A 27,184-nucleotide genomic window follows, 5' to 3' on the forward strand; every position below is an offset into this window, starting at 1 on the left:
ACCAGGGATCAAGCCTGCGACCTGGAACATGGGCATGTGTCCTGACCAGGAAGGGAATCAGCAACCTTTCCAAGCACTGGACAACGTCTAACTGAGCCACACCGGCCAGGGCTAGTTTTCAATTCTTAATTAGCATAATCAACAAGTACTGCTGTTTTCTGAAACTTAACTTCCTCTAACTTCTTCCCTTTAGTGAACTACAGTGAATTTATTCACTAGATACGTTCCATTGCCATACAAGTCAGTACCTGTAGCCCTGTAATTTTTAAATTATAAAAATAATATGATTTGCCTGTTGAAAGTAGACATTTTTCTTTCTTGCAATTGAACAGTTTTCCTATGAAAGTTGAACCATTGTTTCCAATATTTTTGGGTCAACCCAGATGGTACATGCCTTCTGACTTTATACTTCTGCTCATCCACAATTTTTTTTGAGTCAAGGAAGAATAATTTACATATATACAAGTTTGGGAAGGGTCAAAGAGTGGGAAGGTGCAAAAGGGAAAGAGTTGAAAGAATAAAGAATATAATTGGATGATTCCAAGCATATATATTTTTAAAAATATAAAACGAACATATATTGTTCTACATTTTATTTCTTAGTGACAACATTTTGTTTCTATCCAACGACCGAGTCTCTTATTTTACGATTCCCTCTGCTATATGTTAAAATAAAAGGGCATTTATTCTGTTTCTTTTTGTAACTCATATAGACATTAAATTAATAAATTAATTAGGGGAAACAATATTGTAAATTATAGTATCCAGTGGTCCAAGATCTCCTTCATTTTAAAACAATACCTCTTTATGAGTCATAGTGAAAATAAATATGCAACCAAAATAAGAATACAGATACTTTTAAGGAAATAAGTATTAAAGTTATTTGGGAAAGAAAGTGTTTGAAGCTTCAAACAGTTTTAATAATCATATAATTAATTGTCAAAGTTTACATTGTGAAATTTAATTAAACATGTTCTAGCTATTTGGGTTTTGGAATGCTAGGTTCAATGCTAAGTGATAGATGTAAAAAATCAATATTATCCTTCAGGCATTTTTGTTCAGCTATAATAGCTTTCTTACTAGGTGTGTAAGAGAGCTACCGATATCTTTGCCTTGATTTACAGAAAAACGAACATTCTACAAAAGATAAATCTATTAATTAGAGACCCGCACAGCTTTTTTTCTTGCTAACGTAATCATTAAATTGATTTTTCCAGTCCATCATGTAATTGTTCCAGCGATGGAATCCTGCTTTCCATTCTTGTTCTGCTTCATCAATATTTCCTGTAAAACATGGAATAAATTAAATTAATCTAAATTTCAATCTCTGTTTACATTAATTGAAAAATAATTTTGATTGCAGATGCCATTTTTTTCCAAGTACACTACACTACAATATTTTATTCTTCATTGTTTATTATCAGCTTTTCTTACTGCCTCAATAGCTTTTAATACATTTTACACATTATATGAAAATGCAAATAATATATTTGTATAAAATATATATAGAATACAAATTTTACAATATATAAAATGCAAAAAGGAGTATATATATTATATGTCAATCATATTACACTATATATGTTTTTGTCTCTAAAAAAATGTAGATAGTATTCTCTTTTCCTGATTCCCCTACTTACACCAAAATTTTTATTTAATGCATCTTACTTATGTATATAGAATTATACTTCAGAATATTATTCCTGATGAAAGTGTTTATATCACAATGTTATTTGCATATAGATAACTTTGCAATTCGCACTCTATATAGATTTTGCACTCTTCCTATATCAATATATTTTAATTCCAAACAATGCTTAGTAGTTGAAAACAGTTTATTGAAACTACTATAAGAAAGCAGTTTATTAATTGCTTTGTATATACGAAAGGTGACTAAGACAATCTCTGCTTTCCAGTAATTAGCAAAGTGCATGTATGCATCAAGGGAGAGGGCTGTTTAAGTAAAAAATAATCTCAGGCAATGAACCAAAATGGTCTGTCTATGTACTACAAGAACCTAGACATCTTGACTTATTTGAAAGTGTGTTACATTAAAGAACAAAGTCTGTGAACAACAGAAACTCTTAAATTACAAACTTTTAAAATCACATATTTTTGTTCCTGATATAAATAGACATAATAAGTCTAGAAAATGGTTTCAATTATTTAAATTTATAAGTATTTTATACATTTGTAGTTTTCTTACTATTTTAAACTTCTAGAGTGATGATTTAAAAAATTAGTGATTTAAAAAAAATTTAAGCCCTGGCCGGTTTGGCTAAGAGATTAGAGCGCCAGCCTGTGGTTCCGAGAGACCCAGGTTCGGTTCCTGCTAAGGGCACATACCTCGGGTGCAGTTTGTCCCCGGCCCTGGTTGGATCGTGCGGGTGGCAACCACTCGATGTGTCCCTTTTGCATCGATATTTCTCTCTCTACCTCTCCCACTGTATCTGAACAAAAAATGGAAAAATGTCCTCGAGTGAGGATAAAAAAATAAGAAAATAAAATTTTTTAAGTTATTTCTATTTTCCTAAAATAAAGGACTTGGAATTTTTTAATATATACTTTTTAGTTAGGAATTTTTAAATATTAATTATGACAGTACAATATTAATTTACAGAAGACAGTTCATGTGATCTCACAGTATATTATAATATACATGAAAAGTGTCTTCCTTTCATTCATGCGATTAATAATGGACCACGTTCAATTATTTATTTCTAGTTTACTTAAAAATAAAAATATTTAAAACATTTTACAGCCATCAAAATATTCTCTAGAATTTAGAATAAATCTAGGTTTGAAATATCCATAATGCTTGGAGTATGGGCAAATATTGAGAATTTATACAAAGTCCCATTTTTATGTAAAAATGACTTTTAAAGGTCAATGACTATAATTTCTTCTTGAATAATAGAACTTTTCTAAAGAGTCAAAAAACATTAGATGTGGAAGAAAGAATATTAAATATTGTCACCAAATTATGACGTCTTATGTTATTTTTTATGATAACATTTAGGTTTTAAATGTTACTTACATGGAATAAGGACTGTATAGTTCAAATGGACATATTTTATATAACAAATAATTTTTTGGTAATGTAGCACTTAGACCATAGATTTTAATACTTAGAGAAAATGTCCTGGATATGATTATTTTTTCTTATTGTTGGAATAATTCAAAATTTATTCATTTATATACATGCAAATTTACTTTCTTATTGTGTCATCATCAAACATCTGTACAATTTAGTGTATTGAAATACTCAACTTTACATTGTACAAATGTTCTGTAAACCTGACTATATTTTTCATTTAGAAGTACTGAACATTGATTCAGACAATAATATATAAAACATTTAATTATTTTCTAACAGAAACCAGGGGAACTGAATACACCAGAACAAAAATAATAATAATAAAGTTTGAGACCCATGACATAAATCAAAACCAAAATCGGAACTTTTTCTTCTCCCCCTCCTCTTCTCTGAAATGAAAATGCTACTAAACGTCTATAGATTTACCATCTGTGAGATGTAAATAACAAGGTACTATGGTGTGAAATAAAGAAAAGACCATTATAGGCTTTGTATAGACATGGGTTGAAATTCCAGCTTAACCACTTAATAGACTAGTGAAAGGAAAAATTCATAACTTTTCAAATTAGTTTTCCACTGTACATAAGGACAGTAATCTCTATTTTTGCAGTGTTACAGTGTAGACTAAATGTGATGATATATGCATTATGAAATCAAGCTCTATGCACCTATTGGGAGCTCCACTAATGAATTTACTGCCCTTGTCACAAAAATATATTCCTAACTTTGCTCTTTATTGAATCTATGTACAGCTAGATCAATACCAGTAGTTCATGAACATATCGACATCTTTGTTTCAGGAATTTTGTAATCTTTGTTTAGCCCACATTGTTGTCTCATTTGGGGGTAAAAAAAAAGGTCATTCTTTCTTCCTTACAGAAAAAAATAAATAAAGCCATATTTCTCTTCTCAATTAAAAAAAAGTAATATTTGCCCTGTCCAGTTTGGCTCAGCAGTTAGAGCGTCGGCCTGCGGTCCGGAGAGACCCGGGTTCGGTTCCCGCTAAGGGCACGTACCTCGGTTGCAGTTTGTCCCCGGCCCTGGTTGGTCGTGAGGGTGGCAGCCACTCGATGTGTCCCTTCACGTCGATGTTTCTCTCTCTCTCTCCTTCCTCTCTCTCCCTCCCACTCTATCTGTACAAAACATGGAAAAATATCCTCGGGTGAGGATAAAAAAAAAAAAGTAATATTTCACTGGAGCTCAGTCCATTTAGTAAAGTCTGAGGAGTTATGAGAGAACACAGACTGGTAAGTCATCCCAAACTTAAAATGACCAAGAAATGCATAATTATTTATGTGGCGTATCAGAACTTATTAATTGTTTTGCTATAATTTTCAGTGTGTGATGAGACAGTAAACTATTATAAAGTCAGGCTAGACTTTGTGAAGCTTTCATGCTTTTAAAGTGAAACAAAAGAGGGGAGACCGAAAAATGGCGGCGGAGTGAACGGAGCTACACAGACCGTCTCCCAGAACCAAACTGGAATTACAACTATAACACAGACAAATCGACGAAAAAAACCAACAGAAAAGCAGCTTGCGAGGACCATACAACGGGGGACACTAACTCCAGCCCGGTAGGCTTGCGAAGGCGCGAGACGGGGCTGGGAGCCCACGGTCGGCAGCTCGGCAGCGGCCTCAGCTGTAAGCGGCGCCCGCGGGTTACACTCCCAGGCGGCCCCACAGCGCAGCCGGGACTGAGGCTAAAACAGCCACAGCCACTCACCTTGGGCTCCGGCAGAGGGAGGGCAGACTGGACTGGAACTGTGTCGGGACACTCGGGGTTTGGAGGGCTCTCGGAGCTTTGGCTGAGTGCAGCCACTCAGGACGGTGGCCACATTGCTTCTTCCCAGGGCTCTGAGAGAGGCAGCAGCCCCTCCCTCGGAGATCCAACCCCACCGTGCGGGCCATTGTAGTGCTAATTGAGGCTCACTAAGGACCAGCATCTGCCCCACCCTCCTGAAAGCCCCTTGGCTGAGCACCAGAGGGAGTTTTTCAATCAACTGACAACCCAAAACTCATCAATTAACCTAGACTGCTAGCTTCCAGGCAAAAAGCTAGAGGATAACAGTACGTTTCCTGGGCTGGCAACTTTAACCAGGAAAGTAAGACTTGACAGTGGTGTTCAACGCGGGTCCTCCCTCGCTCATCTAAACACAGGAGAGGGAGCCACAAACAGCAGAACACCAACACCCACAGGGAGAACTTGACAGGCTCCAAAGCCCACAGTGATAGCTAAAATGGTGAAACACAGAAACAGAAGCCAAATGAAAGAGCAAACCACCTCCACCGAAGATGAGATCAATGTGGAGCAATTAGGCATGTTAACAGAGCTAGAATTCAGAGCCATGATCTTGAGGAAGCTGAACAGCATGAGTAAGGACATAGAGACACTGAAAATAAGCCAAATGGAAATTAAAAACCAACAAGAAGAGATAAAAAATGACATATCCGAAATGAAAAACACATTGGAAGGTTTAAAAAGCAGAGTAGGGGAAGCTGAGGACCGGATCAGCGAATTAGAAGACAGGGTAGAAAAAATCAACCAATCAGAAAAACAAAAGGAAAAAACTATTAAAAAACAGGAAGACAGCTTAAGAGAACTATGGGACAACTGGAAACGTAATAATATTCGCATCATAGGAGTCCCCGAAGAAGAAGAAAAGGAGCAAGGGATAGAGAATATATTCAAAAAAATAGTGAGAGAAAACTTCCCTAATTTGGTGAAGGAAGAAGGCATTCAAGTTCAAGAAGCACAGAGAGTCCCAAGTAAGAAGAACCCAAACAGGCCCACACCAAGACACATAGTAATTAAAATGCCACAAATTAAAGACAAAGAGAGAATCCTAAAAGCAGCAAGAGATAAGCAACAGGTTACCTACAAAGGGAACCCCATAAGGCTCTCAGCTGACTTCTCACAAGAAACACTACAGGCCAGAAGGGAATGGCATGAAGTAATCAAAGTCATGAAAAACAAGAATCTGAATCCAAGACTACTCTACCCAGCAAGGCTATCATTCAAAATAGAAGATCAAATAAAGAGCTTCCCAGACAAAAAAAAGCTAAGGGAATACATTAGCACCAAACCAGCACTGCAAGAAATGTTAAAAGGACTGCTGTAATTAGCAGTAGAAATGGGAACAAAAATAGAACCACACTAAACAAAAATGGCAATAAATAAGTACATATCAATAATCACCTTAAACGTAAATGGACTGAATGCTCCCATAAAGAGACACAGAGTAGCTGATTGGATAAGAAAGCATGACTCATCTATATGTTGTTTACAAGAGACCCATCTCTCAACAAAAGACTCACATAGGTTGAAAGTGAAGGGATGGAAAAAAATTTTCCAAGCAAATGGAAAGCAAAAAAAAGCTGGGGTAGCAATTCTCATATCTGATAAAATAGATTTCAAAATAAAGACCATAACTAGAGACAAAGACGGCCACTACATAATATTGAAAGGATCTATCCAACAGGAAGATATAACCTTGATAAACATATATGCACCCAATATAGGAGCACCAAAATATATTAAAAATCTTCTGGAGGACTTCCAAGGAGAAATCGACAACAATACAATCATAGCTGGGGACTTCAACACCCCGTTGACAGCACTGGATAGATCCTCTAGGCAAAAAATTAGCAAGGAAACAGAGACTCTAAATGAAGCACTAGACCAAATGGATTTAATAGATATCTACAGAGAATTACACCCCAAAACTACAGAATACACATTCTTCTCAAGTGCACATGGGACATTCTCAAAGATAGACCACATGATAGGACACAAACTAAATCTCTACAAGTTCAAGAAGATTGAAATCATATCAAGCATCTTCTCAGATCACAATGGCATGAAACTAGAAATCAACTGCAACAAGAACATGCAAAGACATTTCAACACATGGAGGCTAAATAGCATGTTATTAAACAATGAATGGGTCACCGAGGAGATCAAGGAAGAAATCAAAAACTTCCTGGAAACCAATGAAAATGAACACACAACAACACAAAATCTATGGGATGCAGCGAAAGCAGTTCTGAGAGGGAAGTTCATAGCACTACAGGCCTACCTCAAAAAACAAGAAAAATTTCTAATTGACTGTCTAACCTCACAACTTAAAGAATTAGAAAGCAAACAAAAAGAAAACCCCAGAGCAAGTAGAAGGAAGGAAATAGTAAAGATCAGAGCAGAAATAAATGACATAGAGACCAAAAAAACAATTCAAAGGATCAATGAAACAAAGAGCTGGTTTTTCGAAAAGATAAACAAGATTGATGGACCCTTAGCTAGACTCACCAAGAAACAAAGAGAGAGAACCCAAATACACAAAATCAGAAATGAAAGAGGAGAAGTAACAACCAACACCACGGAAATACAAAAGATCATTAACAACTACTATGAACAACTATATGGCAACAAATTCGACAATCTCAGCGAAATGGACAAATTTCTAGAAACACACAGTCTCCCAAAACTATTCCCGGAAGAGATAGAAAACTTGAACAGACCAATAACAACTAAGGAAATTGAAGAGGTAATCAAGACTCTCCCAGCAAACAAAAGCCCAGGCCCAGATGGTTTCACGGGGGAGTTTTACCGAACATTCAAAAAAGAACTAACACCCATTCTCCTCAAACTATTTCAAAAAATTCAAGAAGAAGGAAGACTTCCAAACACGTTCTATGAGGCCAGCATAATTCTAATTCCAAAACCAGAAAAAGACACTACGAAGAAAGAAAACTACAGGCCAATATCCCTGATGAACATAGATGCCAAAATCCTGAACAAAATACTAGCAAATCGGATCCAGAAATACATCAAAAAAATTATTCACCATGACCAAGTGGGATTCATTCCAGGGATGCAAGGCTGGTACAATATTCGCAAATCAATAAACGTGATACACCACATAAACAAAATGAAGAATAAAAACCACATGATCATATCAATAGATGCTGAAAAAGCATTCGACAAAATCCAGCATCCATTTCTGATAAAAACGCTCAGCAATGTAGGAATAGAGGGATCATATCTCGACATAATAAAGGCCATATATGAAAGACCTACAGCCAACATCATACTCAATGGACAGAAACTAAAAACATTTCCATTAAGAACAGGAACAAGACAGGGATGTCCACTTTCGCCACTCTTGTTTAACATTGTACTGGAAGTCTTAGCCACAGCAATCAGACATGAAGAAAAAATAAAAGGGATCCAAATTGGAAAGGAGGAAGTGAAACTGTCATTATTTGCAGATGACATGATATTGTACATAGAAAACCCTAAAGACTCCATCAAAAATCTATTAGACTTAATAAATGAATTTGGCAAAGTAGCAGGATACAAAATTAACGTCAAGAAATCGACGGCATTCTTGTACATCAATGATGAACTCACAGAAAGAGAAACTGAAAAAAAATCCCATTTACCATCGCTCCAAAAAAATTACGATACCTAGGAATAAACTTAACCAAAGAAGTAAAGGACCTATTTGCAGAAAACTACAGGTCATTGAAAAAAGAAATAGAGGAAGATATAAAAAAGTGGAAGAACATACCCTGTTCATGGATTGGAAGAATTAACATAATTAAAATGTCCATACTACCCAAAGCAATCTATAGATTCAATGCAATCCCCATCAAAATACCAACGACATATTTCATAGAACTAGAACAAATACTTCAAAAGTTCATATGGAACCAAAAAAGACCCCGAATAGCCACAGCAATCTTGAAAAAGAAGAACAAAGTTGGAGGGATCACATTACCAGATATCAGGTTATACTACAAAGCGACTGTAACCAAAACAGCCTGGTACTGGCACAAGAACAGGCATATAGACCAGTGGAACAGAACTGAAAACCCAGAAATGGACCCAAGGCAATACGCTCAATTAATATTTGACAAAGGTGGCAAGAGCATACAGTGGAGTAAAGACAGCCTCTTTAATAAATGGTGTTGGGAAAATTGGACAGCTACATGCAAAAAAATGAAACTCGACCATCAACTTACACCATACACAAAAATAAACTCAAAATGGATAAAAGACTTAAATGTGACCCGTGAATCCATAAAAATTCTAGAAGAAAATGTAGGCAACAAAATTTCGGACATCATACGGAGCAGAATTTTCACTGATACATCACCTAAGGCAACAGAAATAAAGGAGAAAATGAACACATGGGACTACATCAAACTAAAAAGCTTCTGCACAGCAAAAGAAACGATCATCAAAATGGAAAGGCAACCCACTGTATGGGAGAACATCATTGCCAATGATGTATCAGATAAGGGGTTAATTTCCAATATATACAGAGAGCTCACACAACTCCACAAAAGGAAGACAAAGAACCCAATTAAAAAATGGGCAGAGGAGCTGAATAGACACCTCTCCAAACAGGACATACAAATGGCCAAGAGACATATGAAGAAATGCTCAACATCACTAATCATCCGAGAGATGCAAATTAAAACAACAATGAGGTATCACCTCACACCTGTCAGAATGGCCGCCATCAACAAATCATCAAACAACAAGTGTTGGCGAGGGTGTGGAGAAAAGGGAACTCTAATACACTGCTGGTGGGAATGCAGACTGGTGCAGCCGCTATGGAAAACAATATGGTGCTACCTCAAAAAATTAAAAATTGAACTTCCATTTGACCCAGTGATCCCACTGCTGGGAATATACCCTAAGAAGCCTGAAACACCAATCAGGAAGAATATATGTACCCCCATGTTCATAGCAGCACTATTTACAATAGCTAAGATCTGGAAACAGCCCAAGTGTCCACCAGTAGACGAATGGATCAAAAAGCTGTGGTACATATACACAATGGAGTACTATGCAGCGGTAAGAAAGAAAGATCTCTTATCCTTTGAGACGACATGGAGGGACCTGGAAAGTATTATCCTAAGTGAAAGAAGCCAAGCAGAAAAAGACAAATACCACATGATCTCACTTATATACGGAATATAATGAACATAACAGTCTGAGGAATACAGTAGACCCAGACACATGGAAGTAGGGCACAGACTGACATCCCTCAGAAGAGGGGATGGGGGGTGGGGGGGTGGGAAGAGATAAACCACAGAACTTATATGCATGTATGCATGACCAATGGACATGGACAACTAAGCCGGGGACAGGGTGGAGGGGGGGGGGTGGAGGGTGCCAATGGGGTAAAAAGGTAAAATATCTGTAACAAAAAAATAAATAAAAATTCATAAAAATAAAAAATAAAAAAAAATAATAAAGTGAAAGAAAAGATAATTTGATTTAATTATATGTTACCCAAAGATTTGTGTCGCTGCTGTTCTGTTTTGTTTTGTTTCTCTTCTAACAAGGAATGGAACATCCAGAAAATGAAAACAGCAAAACAATTTGATTTTTTCTCCACACCAGTTTTCACTCTCATTTTTGGTTTCTGTTGTTGCTGACTGATTAGCAAACAGCAGCACATGATTCGTCAAAGTGGTATCTCAATTCTTACATTTACATGTGGTCTTCTTTAGTTTGGCAAGTAAAAATGTTTCATGATTTATTCAAAGGCCAAAAGAGAAACCACTGGATTGAATATTTGTTTTTCTATTGGGAAGATATGAAAGTCAAAGACTTTTCCTTTCTTTTAAATAAATTTACTCTTCCAATTGTAGTGAAAAATATTGATATCGTATTTACATTGACTGGGTCATTTCTCTAATTTCTTTTTATTCTTTTTCTGAGGTATTGTACAGTTATAGTCTTAATGAAACTCTGAATTTGATAACGTTTGAAACAAATATAGCAAACTTTATTTCTTGCAGGTGCATGCAATAACAGCATAGACATGTACTAAACTACGGTGTGAAAGTTAAGTGCTAGAATTGTGTTTAAACAAGTCCTATGGATTATCTTATTTAAGAACATTTATTGCACAAATGTAAATGATTGCTCTAGTGGTACTTATAAAGCTTATTGGGTTTCCACAAAGAGAGTGGTACGCATTACATTTCTACTTTTAAGAAATCCAGTCAACAGTCATTCTTTGAATATTTTTTTACTTGTAGAGCTGCATTATTTTTTAAATAAAATTTTTGTAAAACTTCCACCCAAGTCATTTGAATAACTTCAATTTTCAAAACATCAAAAATTGAAATGTTTGACATTTTGCAACTTGAAAAATATAAGGTATGATAAGAACATGTGTTTTTAACTTTTGAAACCCCTTCAATATTTATTGTTTATAAAACCTAAAAGCATGTAATGTTAAATTGTTTGTTTAAATGTAAAATTTTTCATTATTAACAAATTCATTGTTGATGTTATCAAATCACATGCATTTACTTTAAAATTTATAAAATATATTTGGTGTAACCTTTCTAGAAGAATTATCTGAGAAAATGGTGCTAAAATATTAAACTGTTTTTAAGACACACGGAACTGGCCCCAGAGCATGATTTTAACCCAGAGCAGGTGTATTTCCACACAGTGTTGCTTCACCTAGAAAGTTGTTTAGCACTACCTAGGAAGTAGCAGAAGTTAGCCCCAAATTTTGAAGTTTGTTTATTAAATCTGCTTTATGGCAGTTGAGAATTTAGAGATAGAGATTTTGAAGTGCATCTTCAGAAATTGCTGATATTTAAATTTTGTGTTTTCAACAAGTAAATTGCAAGAGACCATATGTGCCTGAACCAGACGGCTCAGTTTGGCTGATAATAAATTAGTCATTTACAATCCCACCAATTCCTCTCTTATTTCTTCTCAAATTATGACCTTCTCATTTAAAAATATTGTAAGTAAAGATTAAGAATGTGTAGTCTGTGATATGTTAAATGGTACCTCTTCTGGTTTCTTGGCAGATGCAACATGTGACCACATTGTTATGCGCACTCAGAGGACACGGGGCAGCATTGTCTCTGTCCAGCATTGGAGAAGCCCATCTCTGGATATATATTATGTCACAGAACATTTGGTAATACACAGAACAGTTATATCAGAAAGATTTCCCAAACAGATGGAGTACATAATTATAATTTTGGTGAGTAATGTCTCATAATAAAACATTCAAATACAGCTCCGAGGTGCCCATATTTGCATGAAACTAACCCCTTCCCTCTCTAAATAAGAAACAAAAAACATCTACTGTATTGTGATATTTAATATGTAGTCTGAAAATTACAAAATATTATGATAAACAGCATGTTAACGTGTAAAGGAACTGGCCAGCAATATGTCTGATGATTGAATGTCAATTATTTTCATTTGAGAAAATTAAGGTAGAAAATCGGCCAGAAGAGCCACATAGCTTATAAATATCTGAGCATTTTAAACCCAGGCATTGAATTAGCTACGTCTGTTGTTTATCTCACAAAAGATGTGATCATTCAAGTTGGATGTTCAAGTTGATTTAAATAGTTTTACACTAATGAATTTTTAAATAATATGGTAATCTGAACCAATTTTCCTAATGTTTCCTGGTATAAATCTAGGTAATCACTTCCTGAAGATTAGTTAAGTAAATTAGTATCTGGCCATTGGGTTATATAATATGTATACATGTTCTTAGATAAATATCTTCAAATTCAGAATATTTAGAAATATTTAGATTGTGTTTTTAAATATAAACTTTAGTTTATATATAGTTTTTTCCCTTTGGAAATCAAGAGTTCCACTATTTATGAATAAATCTGTTTTGACCTTTTTTGAGTATAAATTATATTCTGATCTGTTTTTAGTTGTATGAGTTCTTTATTTTATATATTTATTTTTTTCACTATCCGTTAACTCATTCCACAAGGATTGGCTGAATAGCAAGTAGTGCCCTATTTTAGTTCTGCTACTGTTTTATGCTCTTCTAGGGAGGAATTTCTATTTTAGTTTTTTTTTTTTTTTTTACTACTGAAGTGCTGTTCATATAGTAAGCCCTCCAAACATATCTAAACTTGCTAGAAGAAAGTTAATACAATGGATTCATTGGAATCAAGTAATTATAAAGTCACAGATCAACACCATCAACATGCTTTGTATAGTCTAACTTTCCCCCCTTTTACATAATCCAGAACCAATTATTTAACTAAATAATAAAAATACACACCTGTCATTTCCAAGACTTTAGGGAAAAATAGTGTCCAGAATCGGCATTGCTGAGCACGTAGCTTAGTATGTACTTTTGGTGACTCTGTATTCAAGGTGAAATATTTTTGTTCAGAGCTTTTGAAGACAGGCCAACTTGTACTACTGTTCTGTATCCCATTTGGATTTCTAAAAGATTAAAAAAAGACATTATAGCTCTACTAAAATCATTGCTAGGTAAAAATATTGTCCAAAAAAACCTGAGCTTTACTTTTTAAAAAAATTTTAAAATTTATTTTAGAGAGAGAGGAAGGGAGAGGGAGAAAGAGATAGAAACATCAATGAGAGAGAACATTGATTGGCTGCCTCCTGCATGCCCCCCACTGGGAATCGGGCCCACAACCTGGGCATGTGCCCTGACCGGGAATCAAACCGGAAGCCTCTTGGTGCATGGATGGATGCTCAACCACTGAACCACACCGGCTGAGCTAAAACCAAGAGCTCTTTAAAAAGTCAGGAAAAAAAACCTGTGGATTTATTTTGATGATGTCAAGCTTAAAAAGCTTGGTTGAATATTTTCAGTACCTTGAAGCATTATGTTAGTTGAAATTGTAGGAAGTAAATTTTGAAGAACATGCATTTCTTTGTAACATACAAGGAGAAAAATACATTTGCTATTCAATAATGCTATTTTTTAAAAACACGCTCAAAAGGTAGTTATTTTTCTTTCATCTTTTCCCCTTATCTTAGCCCAATATGTTCATAATGAACATTGATACCATCTATTTAATATCTCTTGCATCTATTTCATTCTGTTTGATATCCTTACTGACTAAGTCTGGGACTGATTACACATTTCCTTATTATATCATAACCTCATTACTCTAGGAAACCGCCTTTACTAGTCTCACTTTTAATCTTATCTTACCATCTTGAAGATCTGTTCACTGCTGAAAATCCTTTTAATAACTCCCAGTAGGTTTAGATAAAGATTAATAAACATGATGCCACTCACATTCCCAAGCTTATTTGCAGATAACCTACTCACTAGCCTACCCACGGGAATTACGTATAGTTCCATAGTAATTTCCTCCTTTATTTTACTTCTTTCCTTTGCCCCAGCTAGTACTTCTGCTTGAAATCTTTTCATTCTCTAACATCATGTGTCTAAGTCAGTTCAGAACTTTCATTTCCTCTTTCCGTGCCAATAATTCTTATGTTTTTCACTGTGGTTTTTCAATCAATAACACTTGATTCTTTTTTAGAAATTTATAGATTCATTTACAACTTTGTACCACTCAATACTATATTATTACCTAGGTCACACAAACAGAAACTCGAAGTGGTGAACACTGCTAAAGGGGCTCCCAGTAGAAAATTCACAGGTTTTTTTTTTAATATCTTTTTAAACTGTAATTATGGGTCAGACGTTGCTCTAGGCTCTAGAAATACAATTAATTATGGGAAACATGGTTTCCCTCAGGTAATTTACAAACAGAAGTGTCCATGAAAACAAAGGACCAACAATTGATCGTAGCCTAAACCAAGCAGTGGGACACAAATCATCAGAAGAGGGAGCAATCACTAAGTTTGAAAAGAAATGACCTGAAGTAAATGAGACTCTAGCTGAAGTAAGGAGAGGACATAAAAAGTAAACCAGAAAGAAGAGTTGGAAAAGCTAAAGAGAGGAAACAGAATTAACATAGGCACAAATAATGAGTGTTCATCTTAGTTTAAAAGATTCTAGGATAGAGACCCTGTCAGAGTTACAGCTTCAGGATATTAGTGTTATCATATTAAGACTTGACAGTCTAGAAAAATGGTTTAGACTTTAGCTTGTAGACATTTACTATTCTCGAGGGATTTTTTTATACTAAATGGCTTACTGTGAACATAACATTTTAGAATTATTGACCTGGGGATGATATCTAGAATAATCAAGAAACCCATAAAGTAGTCAGAGGTATTCCATCATAAACAGAAGAGTAAAGTGATAAGGGTTAACAAGTCATTCTTTTGTCTTAGATTCATTCTGCCTTAAGCAAAATCATATAAGAAAAACTCCAGTTGAAATTTCATAAAAGTTCAGTACATAAAATTAGTCATCATTCAATATCTTCGGTAGGTTATTAATAGCTAGAATGTTAACTAATAATAGCAAATACAGTATTTTCCCCCCCAAAGCCTGTGAACCCAATATATTTTGGAAAGAGAAGCAGGCATTCATCCAGCATGATTATCTAGAGGCAGATTTTGCCATCAAGAACTCGTATCAAATAAGCACCATAAATTCATATTTTATCATAGAAGCAGACATATTCAACCATGAATTCAGAAGCTTTAGCAATGAATAACTTCTTGAGGGACTAGTTGATTTTATGTAGGAATTGGATGATTTAAACAAGAAATATTAATAAGCAGAGCTATTCAAGCTAAACCCATATCATAACAGAATTGAAACCTCTCCTGCTTTAGGGTATTATTTGAGAGAGGTCATAAAGAAAATTTCTCCAACTCACAGATGGCGTACTTGTCGAGGTGAATTATGGAGTCTTTTCCCTTACCTTTAAAGTTTTGGAAACTAACAAGTACAGCTGCTGGAGGCTGGGTTTCAAACCAGAAGAACCATTGGTCTGATTCGGTACAGTAATTCTTATGTTCCTAAATTGCCCGCTATCCTTCTAATTCCACTCTAATTAACTTATGGCACCATTTTAACTTCACATTCATTTCTGGCATCTGCAAATGGTAACTTAAACTGAGCTGACTTGTACTTGAGTTCAAGAGTGAAACAGTAATGACACTGCCAGTATTGATTTAACAAACTTTGTCCTGTGAAATAACTCATGACACTCCAAATTACAATTCAGAGATAATAAAATCCCTTTGCCTATGGAGCAGATATAGTTTTCAAAAAGTGATTGAAATTACTATTGAAGTGATAGAGCATTAAACTCTATAATATGAAGAAATCCCCAAAGACTTTACAACTTAACAAGAGAGATGATCCTCTTCTTATCTGAATCAATTAAAAACTTTGTGAAATACAATCTATTTTCCAGATATATAATTTTTAAAATACTATATTATTTTAATCTCAAAATTATAAGATGCATTTAAACATCTTGACATTGCTGTTTTTCAAAAGTATTTCTGTTCTTATCACAAAATAAAGACTTTAGGTGATGATACCTAAAATTTTCCATGAAAAGTAATTTTTGCTCTATTTTGACTATTATATTCTTTTTGTACTTTGTGGTATGTAAAAGTAGTCTAAAGATCATCTATTATACTTTTCTTCTTATGTAAGTTTGAACAGTTTTTAGTTTTAGCATATGTAACCAAAAAAAAGTAGATTATCTTTACAACTTCTGTGTTTCAGGAAATTACCTGCTTGTTATTGATATGTGAGCCCGGATTTGAGAGCTCACTTCATAAATAGATGTTTTAAAATGACATTAATTGACCCAGGATGCCTGATACGAGGAAGAGCACACATTCAGCTCCACGCGTCAAGTTTTCTTAGTGTTCTAAACCGCACTATTGCCTACCAAAACCAACACGAAAATTAAGATGCTTCTTGACTAAGAATTCAGAGACAGTGATGTCCAAACAGGCTTTACAGTTACAAAAAAAAAAAAAGTGAATATATTTCAGTATGCTTTACAATCTAGTAAAATAAAGACATGGTTCATAGTTGTAAATTTAAAGGCCACCTGAAATATTCTACTGTCATAAGAGGGTTAAGGAGTAACAGTTTATATTGGATAATTTCTTAAATATGCAGATATTCATCAATTTATAGTCTATTGTAATGTTACACTTAAATCAAATTGTATTTTAATCTAAAGAGTAGATGGGCTATAAGAGAATCTGAATTTTTTTAAAAAATGTCATTTATTCAACAAATATTATTGAGTGTATACTATGTCAGGCTTCTTTAAGTCATAGAAGATTCAAAAAGACAAATTAGACAGAAATTCATGCCTCTTTCAGTTTTCATTCTTTGAGGAAGATAGACAATAAACAAGATAAATAAAGAAAATATGTTAGACAGTTACAGTTGCTAGACATAACATAATGGAGAGTAGGAATAATAGGAAAGGACCAGCAAACATCAGTAGGGAGGGGCAGAAGAGAGGGAGTATGTAATAATGAATTTAATTGGACATTGTCTATAGTCCCTGTGAGGTAACATTTAAATCTTTCCAATCTCCCACCATAACTGATTTTTTATGCTTACAAAGTGACTCCTGGTGGGCAACTGATGGTTTTCATTCAAGACATAATTCAGGGCGGGGCTAGTCGTGCTGAGAATCTTAGAGAAGGAATGGCTATGGTTAAAAGACCATCCATGTAATTAGAGAGGCTGGAATTTTGAGCCACATGCTATCAGCCTGACCTCCAAGAAGGGGATGGAGCTGAAGACTGAATTCAACCACATAGCCAATAATTCAATCATTCATGCCTATATAATAAAACCCCAACAAAACTCTGAGCCTCAAGCTCAGGTGAGCTTCCTGGGTTGGCGATGCTCCAAGGGCCCATTCTCATGATTAATGGCTTGAAGGTAAAGCATCTTCAAATATACAGAAGCTTTGCTTTTGGAACCCTGTTAGTACCAAATCCTGTTATATGTATCTCTTTCTTTGGTTCTGATATATATCCTTTGGTTATATTAAAACTGTAATTATAATTATAACACTTTCCTGAGTTCTGTGAGTCATTCTAACAAATTTTCAAATCTTATGGAGTCCAGGAGGACCTTGAATTTGTATCTGACTAGTCTGAAGTGAGGGTGGCCTGGGACCCCTAAACTTGCAACTGGTGCCAGAAATCTTGGGCCGACTTGGAAGTGTTAAGGACTGAGCCCTTAAATTTTACTTAGGCTAACTCTGGGTAGAGAAAGTCTGCAATATTTGATAAAAAAGGGACTTTTAAATGAAGGCTTACATGTATGAAGTGAGTCATGCATTTTTTTGTTTATGATTTTTTGGAGGAAGAGTATTTCAACGGAAGTAATAGAAAGCAAAAGCTACAAGACAGCAGGGTGCCTGGAGTTTTCTAAGCAAAGCAAGTAGGAGAGTGTGGCTATAGTAGAGCCAGCTAGGGAGAAAGTAGTCTGAGGAGAGGTTAGAGAGGTGACAGGAGGGTCACATTATTTAGTAACCTGTAGCTTCTTGCAAGCTTTTTAAGTCTACTTTCAGTGAAAGAAGAATTAATTGGTGATTTACACAAAGAAAGGACAAAATCTGACTTACATTTTTTTAAAAGGTCAGCTGGCTGCAGTTCTGGGAATAGACTGCAAGGAATCCAAGGTAGAAGTAGAGAAACCAGTTAGAAGACTACTATAATAATTTAGATTAGAGATGATGGTTGCTTGAACCAGGGAGGTAGTAGTAGAAATTGATAAATATGGTCAGATCTTGAATATATTTTGAAGATACAGTCCTTGCAATTAATGGGACAGTAGATTAGATATGGAGAGAAAGAGGACAATTAAGGATAATGCTGAGGACTCTGGCCTGAAAAATTGTAAGGATGACCATGGCTGGTGTGGCATAGTGGTTAAAGCGTCAGCCTGCTCACCGAAAGGCTGTGGGTTCCTTTCCTGGTCAAGAGCACGTACCTGGGTTGCAGGTCAGAGTGCATGCAGGAGGCAACCAATTCATGTGTCTCTCTCACATGATCTCTCTCTCTCTCTCTCTCTCTCTCTCTCTCTCTCTCTCTCTCCCCCCATCCCTCTCTAAAAATCAATGAGAAAAGCATCCTTGGGATAAGCATTAACAGTAACAACAACAAAAATTGAAAGAATGAATGGATTTGCCATTACTGAGATAGAAAATGCTGCAAGAAGAGCCTGTTGTAAGGAAAATATCAAGAATTCAGCTTTTTATGCATTAATTTGAGATTCAGATAGAGACAGTAAGCAAGGAATTGAAACTTAGTGGTGGTCAAGCTGTATTTCATGAGGGAACATATGCATTCTACATGGATTCCCAAGCTCTCTAATGCGGGTTCCCCAGGAGCACTAAAAATATGATCAATTTATACATTTCAATACAGAAATGACATTAACAATATATAAAATGCAATAAATTATTTCATAGGATATACAACACCTTTCCCCTTCCAGATTGTAGTTCCTTATCCCATGTTTTTCCTACCATATCTTCAAACAGGCATTCTTGACATCTCAATTGAAATACCCAGTCTATATCCTCATAGACTGGGTGTTTTAACTATATACTTTTTTTCTTCTCGTCCTATTAGAGAATACTATGGTCTGAGTGTTTATGGTCTCCCATTCGGTGATGGTATTAGAAGCTGAAACTTTTGGGAGGTATGTAAGTCAAGAAGGCAGAGCTCTTATAAATGGGATGAGTGCCCTTATACAAGAAGCTCCAGCGAGATCCCTTACTCCTTCTACCACGTGTGGACACAATGAGAAGAAACCAGCTATGAATCCAGAGAGCCATCACCAGAAGGCGACCATGCCAGTGTCTAATCTTGGGCATCCAGCCTCCAGAACTGTGAGCAATACACTTCTGTTGTTTATCAGCTACCTGGTCTGTGGTATTTTGTGACAGCAGCCAAAATGGACTAAACAGAGCGTAAGATCCATGCAAACCATCACTTGATTGCTTTGTTGACAACCTGGAACTGTGTCTGACTTATCGTATTTAGGCAAGAAATATGATTCAAATAAATAAAAAACATCACAACAGGTAGTTTAAGTTATCTCATTTTCTTTTATGTAAATGTTCACATTTAAAAACTACCACCACATAGAAAATTGTATTTTACAGATAACATTTATCCAGTTTCAGGAAAATCAGTATTCTGGGTCATATAATGTAAAATTTTACTTCAAATAAGTTTATACTATGGTCATAAGACATTATGGAACAGTTTTAACATGTGCCTTACTTGGAAACTCTTTTTTTACCATGATAGTTTAAGATTAACTGGAACTAATTGATGGAATGGCATGTAACCCATGCCTAAAGATCCACATGAAAAAAAGTGAGATGTGCAGATTTAGTTCCCTTAGAAAACACTATGACCAAATAGAGCAAAAGTGAACAAAAAGAAAATAAAAAGAAGATATTGTGTTAATATCAGGGTTGGTAGTAACAGCAGCAAATTAAAAATTTCACAAGTCACTTCTATTATTTTGACAGATTTAAATAAAGATTAAACAAAACAATTTGTACACAGTAAACCAGTTACTCTTTATATTTAAATATGAGATGATGAACATGAATTCACAACATAATCTATTTTAGAAAATGTGGAGAAATAGGTTAAACAATGACATTAATAAACAATAAAAGATAAATAAGATCATATTTTTCCCAAGACCATATTCTCTGCTTCATACAGAAAATGCTTGAGGATAAATATAGACATTAAACAGTGGCTTTTTTTATTGCTTCTAGAGAAATTTTTTGTGACTGCAATATATTTATGAATTACTGATTTTGTTTAATTAAATGTCCTAAAATCCGTGCAATCTTCAAAACTGAGTAGATGAATGGAAAAATATCCTTGAGTGAGGATTTAAAAAAATAAAAAAGTAAAAATAAATAAAACTGACACAAAGAGAACTTTCTTACATTAAATTGTTAATATTTATTCTTATATAACCAACCAAAATGTGTTCAATACCCATATAATTCTTACAGCAACTTAGTATTAATTCATGAATACATTTCTAATATTTCAATCACACTAGCTCCATTTTAATCTAAAAATTTAATCCAAGGTGGATTGATTCATTTGTTTTTTGATTCTTTTTTCTTTATTGATTTTAGAGAGAGAGGAAGGGAGAGGGAGAGACAGAAACATTGAGGAGAGAGAACATACATTGGCCACCTCCTGCATGCTCCCCACTGGGGATTTGGCCCACAACCTGGGCAAGTGCTTTGACGTGGAATTGAATTGGCGACCTCTTTGTGCATGGGTTGATGCTCAACCACTGAGCCACACTGGCTAGGCGATTGATTAGTTTTATAAAACTTCTTTTACAGAACTGCCTGTTTTTTTTTACAGGCCTCTAAGATAAATTTTTAAAAAGAAATGAAATGATTTAAATAATTTTTCTTTGCATACATACATACACACAAAAGCATACTCATTTCTGTTTAAGTCTTGTATATTATATAGATTGTATATACATATATGTGTATATACATGTATGTGTTTATGTGTGTATGTATTTTACAACTTGAATATTAAGGTTACCAAAAACAACTGAACAAACGTCATTTAGATAAAATTTAATTTATGTCATTACATGCTATTGCAACTACCGTAAGGGTGCCAAGTAAATAACGGCTGTATTTTGAGCATGTTGCACACTCAGCACCCATCATAAACTTAAAGACAAAGTTCAAAACTGCTTGTTGAAATGAGAACTAAGTCAACAGCCTTCAGAACTTTGGATATATTTGTATTAATTCAATATCAGTTATAAAATAGTAATTTTTACAGTATTAGAAGAGAGAAATTCATTATATTCTCATGTGTTAAGATAGAAAAAAAAGTCTTGTAAACATTACTCTTCTAGGATTAAACACTTGAAAACTCACATTGACTCTCTAAGTGCCTAAAGATATAGTAATACTATATTTGACTTCCAGGTCTTATGTCAGCTGATGAGGAATGAGAGTATGCATGAGTTTCTCACTAATTGAAACTCAGCTCTTTCCAAGGTTCACTGTCCTCTATCTAGACTCACTGTAGTTCGTTAGAAAGGTTTCTTGACTGTATATATATTCCCTCTGAATATAATAAAAGCAAAAATATCAGTTACTAAAGCAACATGGGGTGTATATAATGTAGTGCGCATAGAAAATTCTTTTTAAGTGGATTACTTATAATTTAGGTTATAGTTGATGCAAATATCTAAATCTAGTTTATTTTTGTTACTTGCTTTCTCCCATCTCCTGACATTTCCATTACAAATTATAGAAATGAGGGAAGTAATTCTCGAAGAACAATTCCCTAGATTCGTTAGTTTGTTAAGATTTCTCTTTACTTCAACAGGTTTGTTTTTCCAGCAGGAATCTGGGTGCCTGGGGAGAGGGCTGCACTACTACCCTGGGGGAGTCTGCAGTAATTCGGAAATTCTCTAACAATGACTCTGGAATCTAAATACACTGTAGGAATATGGTCCATGGTCAAGCTGGTTATTATGTGTTTATTATTTCATCATTCCTAACTTGTGAATTGGGCTGCATTCTCAGCTTTTCACAATAAATTTTATGAGAGAAAGAGAAGGGAAGGAAAGAGAAGGGAAGACTCCCAAGGAAATATGTAGACAGTATGATCCTGTTATTGAATTTGTGGAAAGGCCATAATACATCAATGGGCTAAACCTTCTAAGAAAGGGGGGGGAAAGAAAGAAATATTTATTTTCACTCAACACTAATAAAAAGGAACAAATTACATTTTAGTTTTTAAAATACCATGAGAAAGATGAGGTATATTTTACTGCACATCACCTTCAACTTGAAGAATAATTAGCAACTGTAGTAACTAGAGGCCTACAGAAGAGAGAATGAGATCTCAGCACTGGCAATAAGCAAAGGCCTATTATAATACACCTAGACATGCGCTATGAAAGTGAAGGTCTGTAAGGTAGAAAGAAACACCCGTCTAAAGAATGCGTTAAAAATAATAATAAAGCTACATATAGCATGTAGGTGGAAATTCTTAAGTGTTTCCTGGTGTCAGGAATCTTGTCTAATCATTTTGAAAAAAATGTTATGACAATCACCTAAAAAGAACCTGGCTCAGGTTGTCAGTAAGTGTTATTAAATTCATTCATATTTAAGGGGGGGAAAGGAGTAGAAATGACTTATACACAGACATGATTTTCCTTTTAATCCAAATCTATTTCAACACATTTTCACCTTTGCTGAGATGTGGCACATTTTTTTTTCTCTAAATTTATAAATAGGTATCAAATGTCCTCTTTTTTTTATTTTTTATTTTATCCTCACCCGAGGACATTGTTCCTTTTTTTTATGTTCAGACAGAGTGGGAGGGAAAGAGAGGAAGAGAGAGAGGGAGAGAGAGAGAAACATCAATTGTGAAAGGGACACATAGAGTGGCTGCCACCTGCACGACCAACCAGGGCCGGGGACAAACTGCAACCCAGGTACATGCCCTTAGCGGGAACCGAACCCAGGTCTCTCTGGACCGCAGGCCGACGCTCTAACCGCTGAGCCAAACTGGCCAGGGCCAAATGTCCTCTTTAAAACACATTGTCTATGGTTTATTAGACCATTTAAATATTAATTAGTATTTAAAAGAGGCTTTTGTACTTAACCCACTTTCCTAAATACTTCACTAAAGTAGTTGGACAGAGTCGTGCGAACAGACTGATTCCCAGTGCTCACATTCAGCAACTAGGTTGCGTTGTACAACTTCAGTTGCTCATCAGTTGAAAGGACAAAAGGGTTCCAGACAGAGGATCTCAAAGATCTTTACTGTAGTGTTGGTATGATGAATGAACAAAATTTCATGGTATAGACTATTATTCTTTATTCTTTCCTCTAAATTTTTTTAGGGGGAGGCTTTGTTTAATTAGCTGGAGAGTTAGGAATGCTAGGCAATGTTTGGCCTCCTCCAGTTCTCCAGAAAATAATGAACTGGGCTGAACATTAAATTGATCAAGAGAGAAACAGGAACCTTTTTTCGTCCCTCCCTCCCTCCCTCCCTCCTTCCTTCCTTCCCTCCTTACTTCCTATAAATATATGTGTATACATATATATACATATGTATATGTGTGTGCATATGTGTGTGTGTATATATGTATATGTGTGTGTGTGTGTGTATATATATGTCACATTTTCCCTCCTTCCCTCCTTTCTTTCTCACCATATTTTCTTTTTTATTAGCTTAGTAAGTGCATCCAGATATCTTGCCTAATTTCCAAATGTGAAAATGGTTATATTTGCAACAATTCTTGTTTTCCAGTGGCAGAAGAATGACCACTACTATTTTGGTTGTACCTAGTTTTGTGTTCTAGTGTCTGTAGAGCAACTGCTATCACTGGGATGCGGTCGCATGAGTTCCAGAAGGGCTAGAGCCCGAGGGCTGGAGGAAGTTCGAATGCACTTCCACCTAATGACACTAGAGCACTTATTTTAATAAGGGGGCAGAAGGCATTAACCATAGACAAAAAATTAATCATAAACTTGAAACAAATTAGTTTCCTCTTTGAGTCCTCCAAATCTATCAGTTTTGTTCTTATTCATGTTGCTTGTGGTAGTCTGTGCTATAACTTGATGACAACAAGCCCACAGTTTCCAGAATAAGCCTAAGTGATGCCATGAAAAAGTCCTGGAAACTTAGTTTTGTAGTAGCATATAAGAGTCTTAAAATAGTTTGATTAAGGGAATACTTGAACAGTACCAGGGACTTGGAAAATCAAATGCTTTAAGAAAATTATACAAAACCCTAAATTCTTGCAATTTTTTCTTCAATAGTCCGTTTGAGCTAATCAGATAATTCTTCTTGAATTCACAGTTATTTCCTTTATATCACTATTCACTAGAGGTCCCTATAATTGACTAATCACTTCCATCAGACTGAGAAACTCCATAAGAGCAGAGAACACGCTTGTTTTTATTCCCATAACCTAGTACAGTCAGTGCTCAATTAACACTGCTTGGTAAAGGTTTTACCTACCAGGGAGCTTCCTGAAATAAGGAAAACATTACACTGATTATATTTGAACACCGTGTCATTTCATTTATAAATATATAAATACAAATATCTTCAGTGTGCAAATAAAAGATTTAGGTAATAAGATGAATATATTGCAAACTAAAATTTAAAAAATATCTATGCATATTTGATTTTGTTTCTATATTTATAGAACACTGCTTCTAGGGAAAGTAAGGCGAAAGAAGCTAGTGTGTGTGTGTGTGTGTAAGTCCTGTCATATCCTCCCTTCTTCCCTCCTTTCGTTCTCTTCGTATTTTCTTTTTTATTAGCTTAATAAGTGCATCCAGATATCTTGCCTAATTTCCAAATGTAGAAATGGTTATATTTGTAACAATTATTTTCTAGTGGCAGAAGAATTACTGCTATTATGTACCATGTACATAGATATCAATGACATTATTTTTCGAGGAAACTGTTAGTATTACAAATATTTCAAGTAAGTTTTATTGCAATTCAGAGTAAAGCCCTGAACTGTGCTTAGTAAATTTGCCAAAGTGAGCACCCAAGCATATTGCATTTCTAATCATTACAATAGTTATCATAGAAAATAATCTCATTTCACTTTAATAACTAACTTTATATAATTTAACTAATTGATGAAAACCTCTCATCCAAGTAATATTAAATCTATACAAACATTGGAGATATAACAGTAAATACGTTTTCTATCTACCATATAAAAGACCATGTTTTTTAAAATAATTCTTATATTAATTATTAGACCAATAATTAGTAAATTAAAAATTATCCCATATTGAAAACTTTTAAGCCCTCAATTCACACTCTCATCAAAGCATCATGTTTTATTAGCATATAGTTTAAAATATTTTCTAATTAAAGATTTCAATTTATTACATTGTTTTCATTAAGTCTTCTCTGGATATTTTTCCTAAGTTTTTCCACTATTTATATCACTTATTTTTTAATGAAAAGATAAATATTATGCCCTTCAAATACAATTGAAGTTTCCTTGAAGTAACGTTATCTTATCTCCTATTCAGCATCTTATGCTCTCTGGGATATATGCATAAAGCCATTCTAGCCTCTGTTCACTTTCCATAATGGGATGTGTGTCACATTCCGGACAAGGTCATTCCAATCCCAGACAACTTCACGCATTACTAACTCTAGTTGTTAAAACAGACCTGCATTCAGGTCTTACTAGAATTTTAGGCACTGGGGCTATTTTTAATTCTTTATCAAAGGGAACATTTTATACTAAGCTAAAAGTAGTCTTTATATAAATTTTTCCCAAAGGTTCTGTTCTCTGCTTTGTGCCCAGATAGAATATATTTAACCTCCCTTTAATGACACAATTTTTGTTTTACCTGAAGTCAGATGCATTCACACTCTCACATACACGCCTTTTTTTCCCCCCGTCCTATGGACTAAAGATAACCTCTTCATTTATGAGACAATGAGATTATTCTATCTGGAAAGGTATCAAATTATAGGCGATATTCAGTTGAATTTTTTTAATCCATAACAAAATATCAAATACATTTTATAGGAATCTATTTGTAATTCATTCATTGAATTTTATTGCCTATTGTGTGCCAGGAATTTCTCTGTAGATAATGGATATGGCATGTACAGAACCAATAATGTCCCTGACTTCAGAGATCCATCAATTTAACTTTATAGTTAATAAATATTTGACAAAATAGGAAAAAGTATAGAATGGGGCAAAGGTAGTCTATACAATAAATGGTATTGTGAAAATTAGACAGATACATGCAAAAAAATAAAACGAGACCACCTTCTTACACAATACACAAGAATAAATTTAAAATGGATTAAAAATAAAGATGTTAATCTCAAAACCATAAAAATCCTAGAACATAGGCAGTAAAATCTTGGATATTTATCATAGAAATATTTTATTCTGATACTTTGCCTCAGGCAAGGGAAACAAAAGAAAAAATAAACAAATGGGACTATATAAAACTAAAATGTTTTTGCACAGTAAAATAGACCATCAACAGCCCAGTTGGTATGGCTCAGGGGACTGCGTGTTGTCCCATGAACTGAGAAGTCCCAGTTCAATTCCCGGTCAGGGCACATGCCTGGGTTGTGGGCTCGATCCCCAGTAGGGGGCATGCAGGAGGTAACTGATTGATGTTTTTCTCTAGCATCAATGTTTCTATCTTTCTCCCTCTCTAAAAAAAACATATTTTAAATAAATAAATCATCAACAAAATAAAAAGACAACCCACTGAATGAGAGGACATCTGATAAGGGCTCAATATCCAAAATTTATAAGAAACTTGTAAAACTCAC

General features: G+C 34.8%; 1 protein-coding gene across 1 annotated transcript in view; it reads right to left on the minus strand.

Annotated features, from left to right (window-relative positions):
• Positions 1-915: 915 nt before the first annotated feature.
• BCHE (butyrylcholinesterase) overlaps positions 916-27,184 on the minus strand; it is a 63,023-nt gene continuing 36,754 nt past the window's right edge. The window contains exons 3-4 of the mRNA XM_036243210.1: positions 13,185-13,351; positions 916-1,284 (exon numbers count right to left, since the gene is read on the minus strand). Coding sequence (XP_036099103.1) covers positions 1,160-1,284; positions 13,185-13,351 — 292 coding nt within the window. The 3' untranslated portion in view covers positions 916-1,159. The remainder of the gene's footprint in view (positions 1,285-13,184; positions 13,352-27,184) is intronic.

This window comes from Molossus molossus, unplaced genomic scaffold (genome assembly GCF_014108415.1).
Source record: "Molossus molossus isolate mMolMol1 unplaced genomic scaffold, mMolMol1.p scaffold_m16_p_5, whole genome shotgun sequence".
Taxonomy (NCBI): Eukaryota; Metazoa; Chordata; class Mammalia; order Chiroptera; family Molossidae; genus Molossus; species Molossus molossus.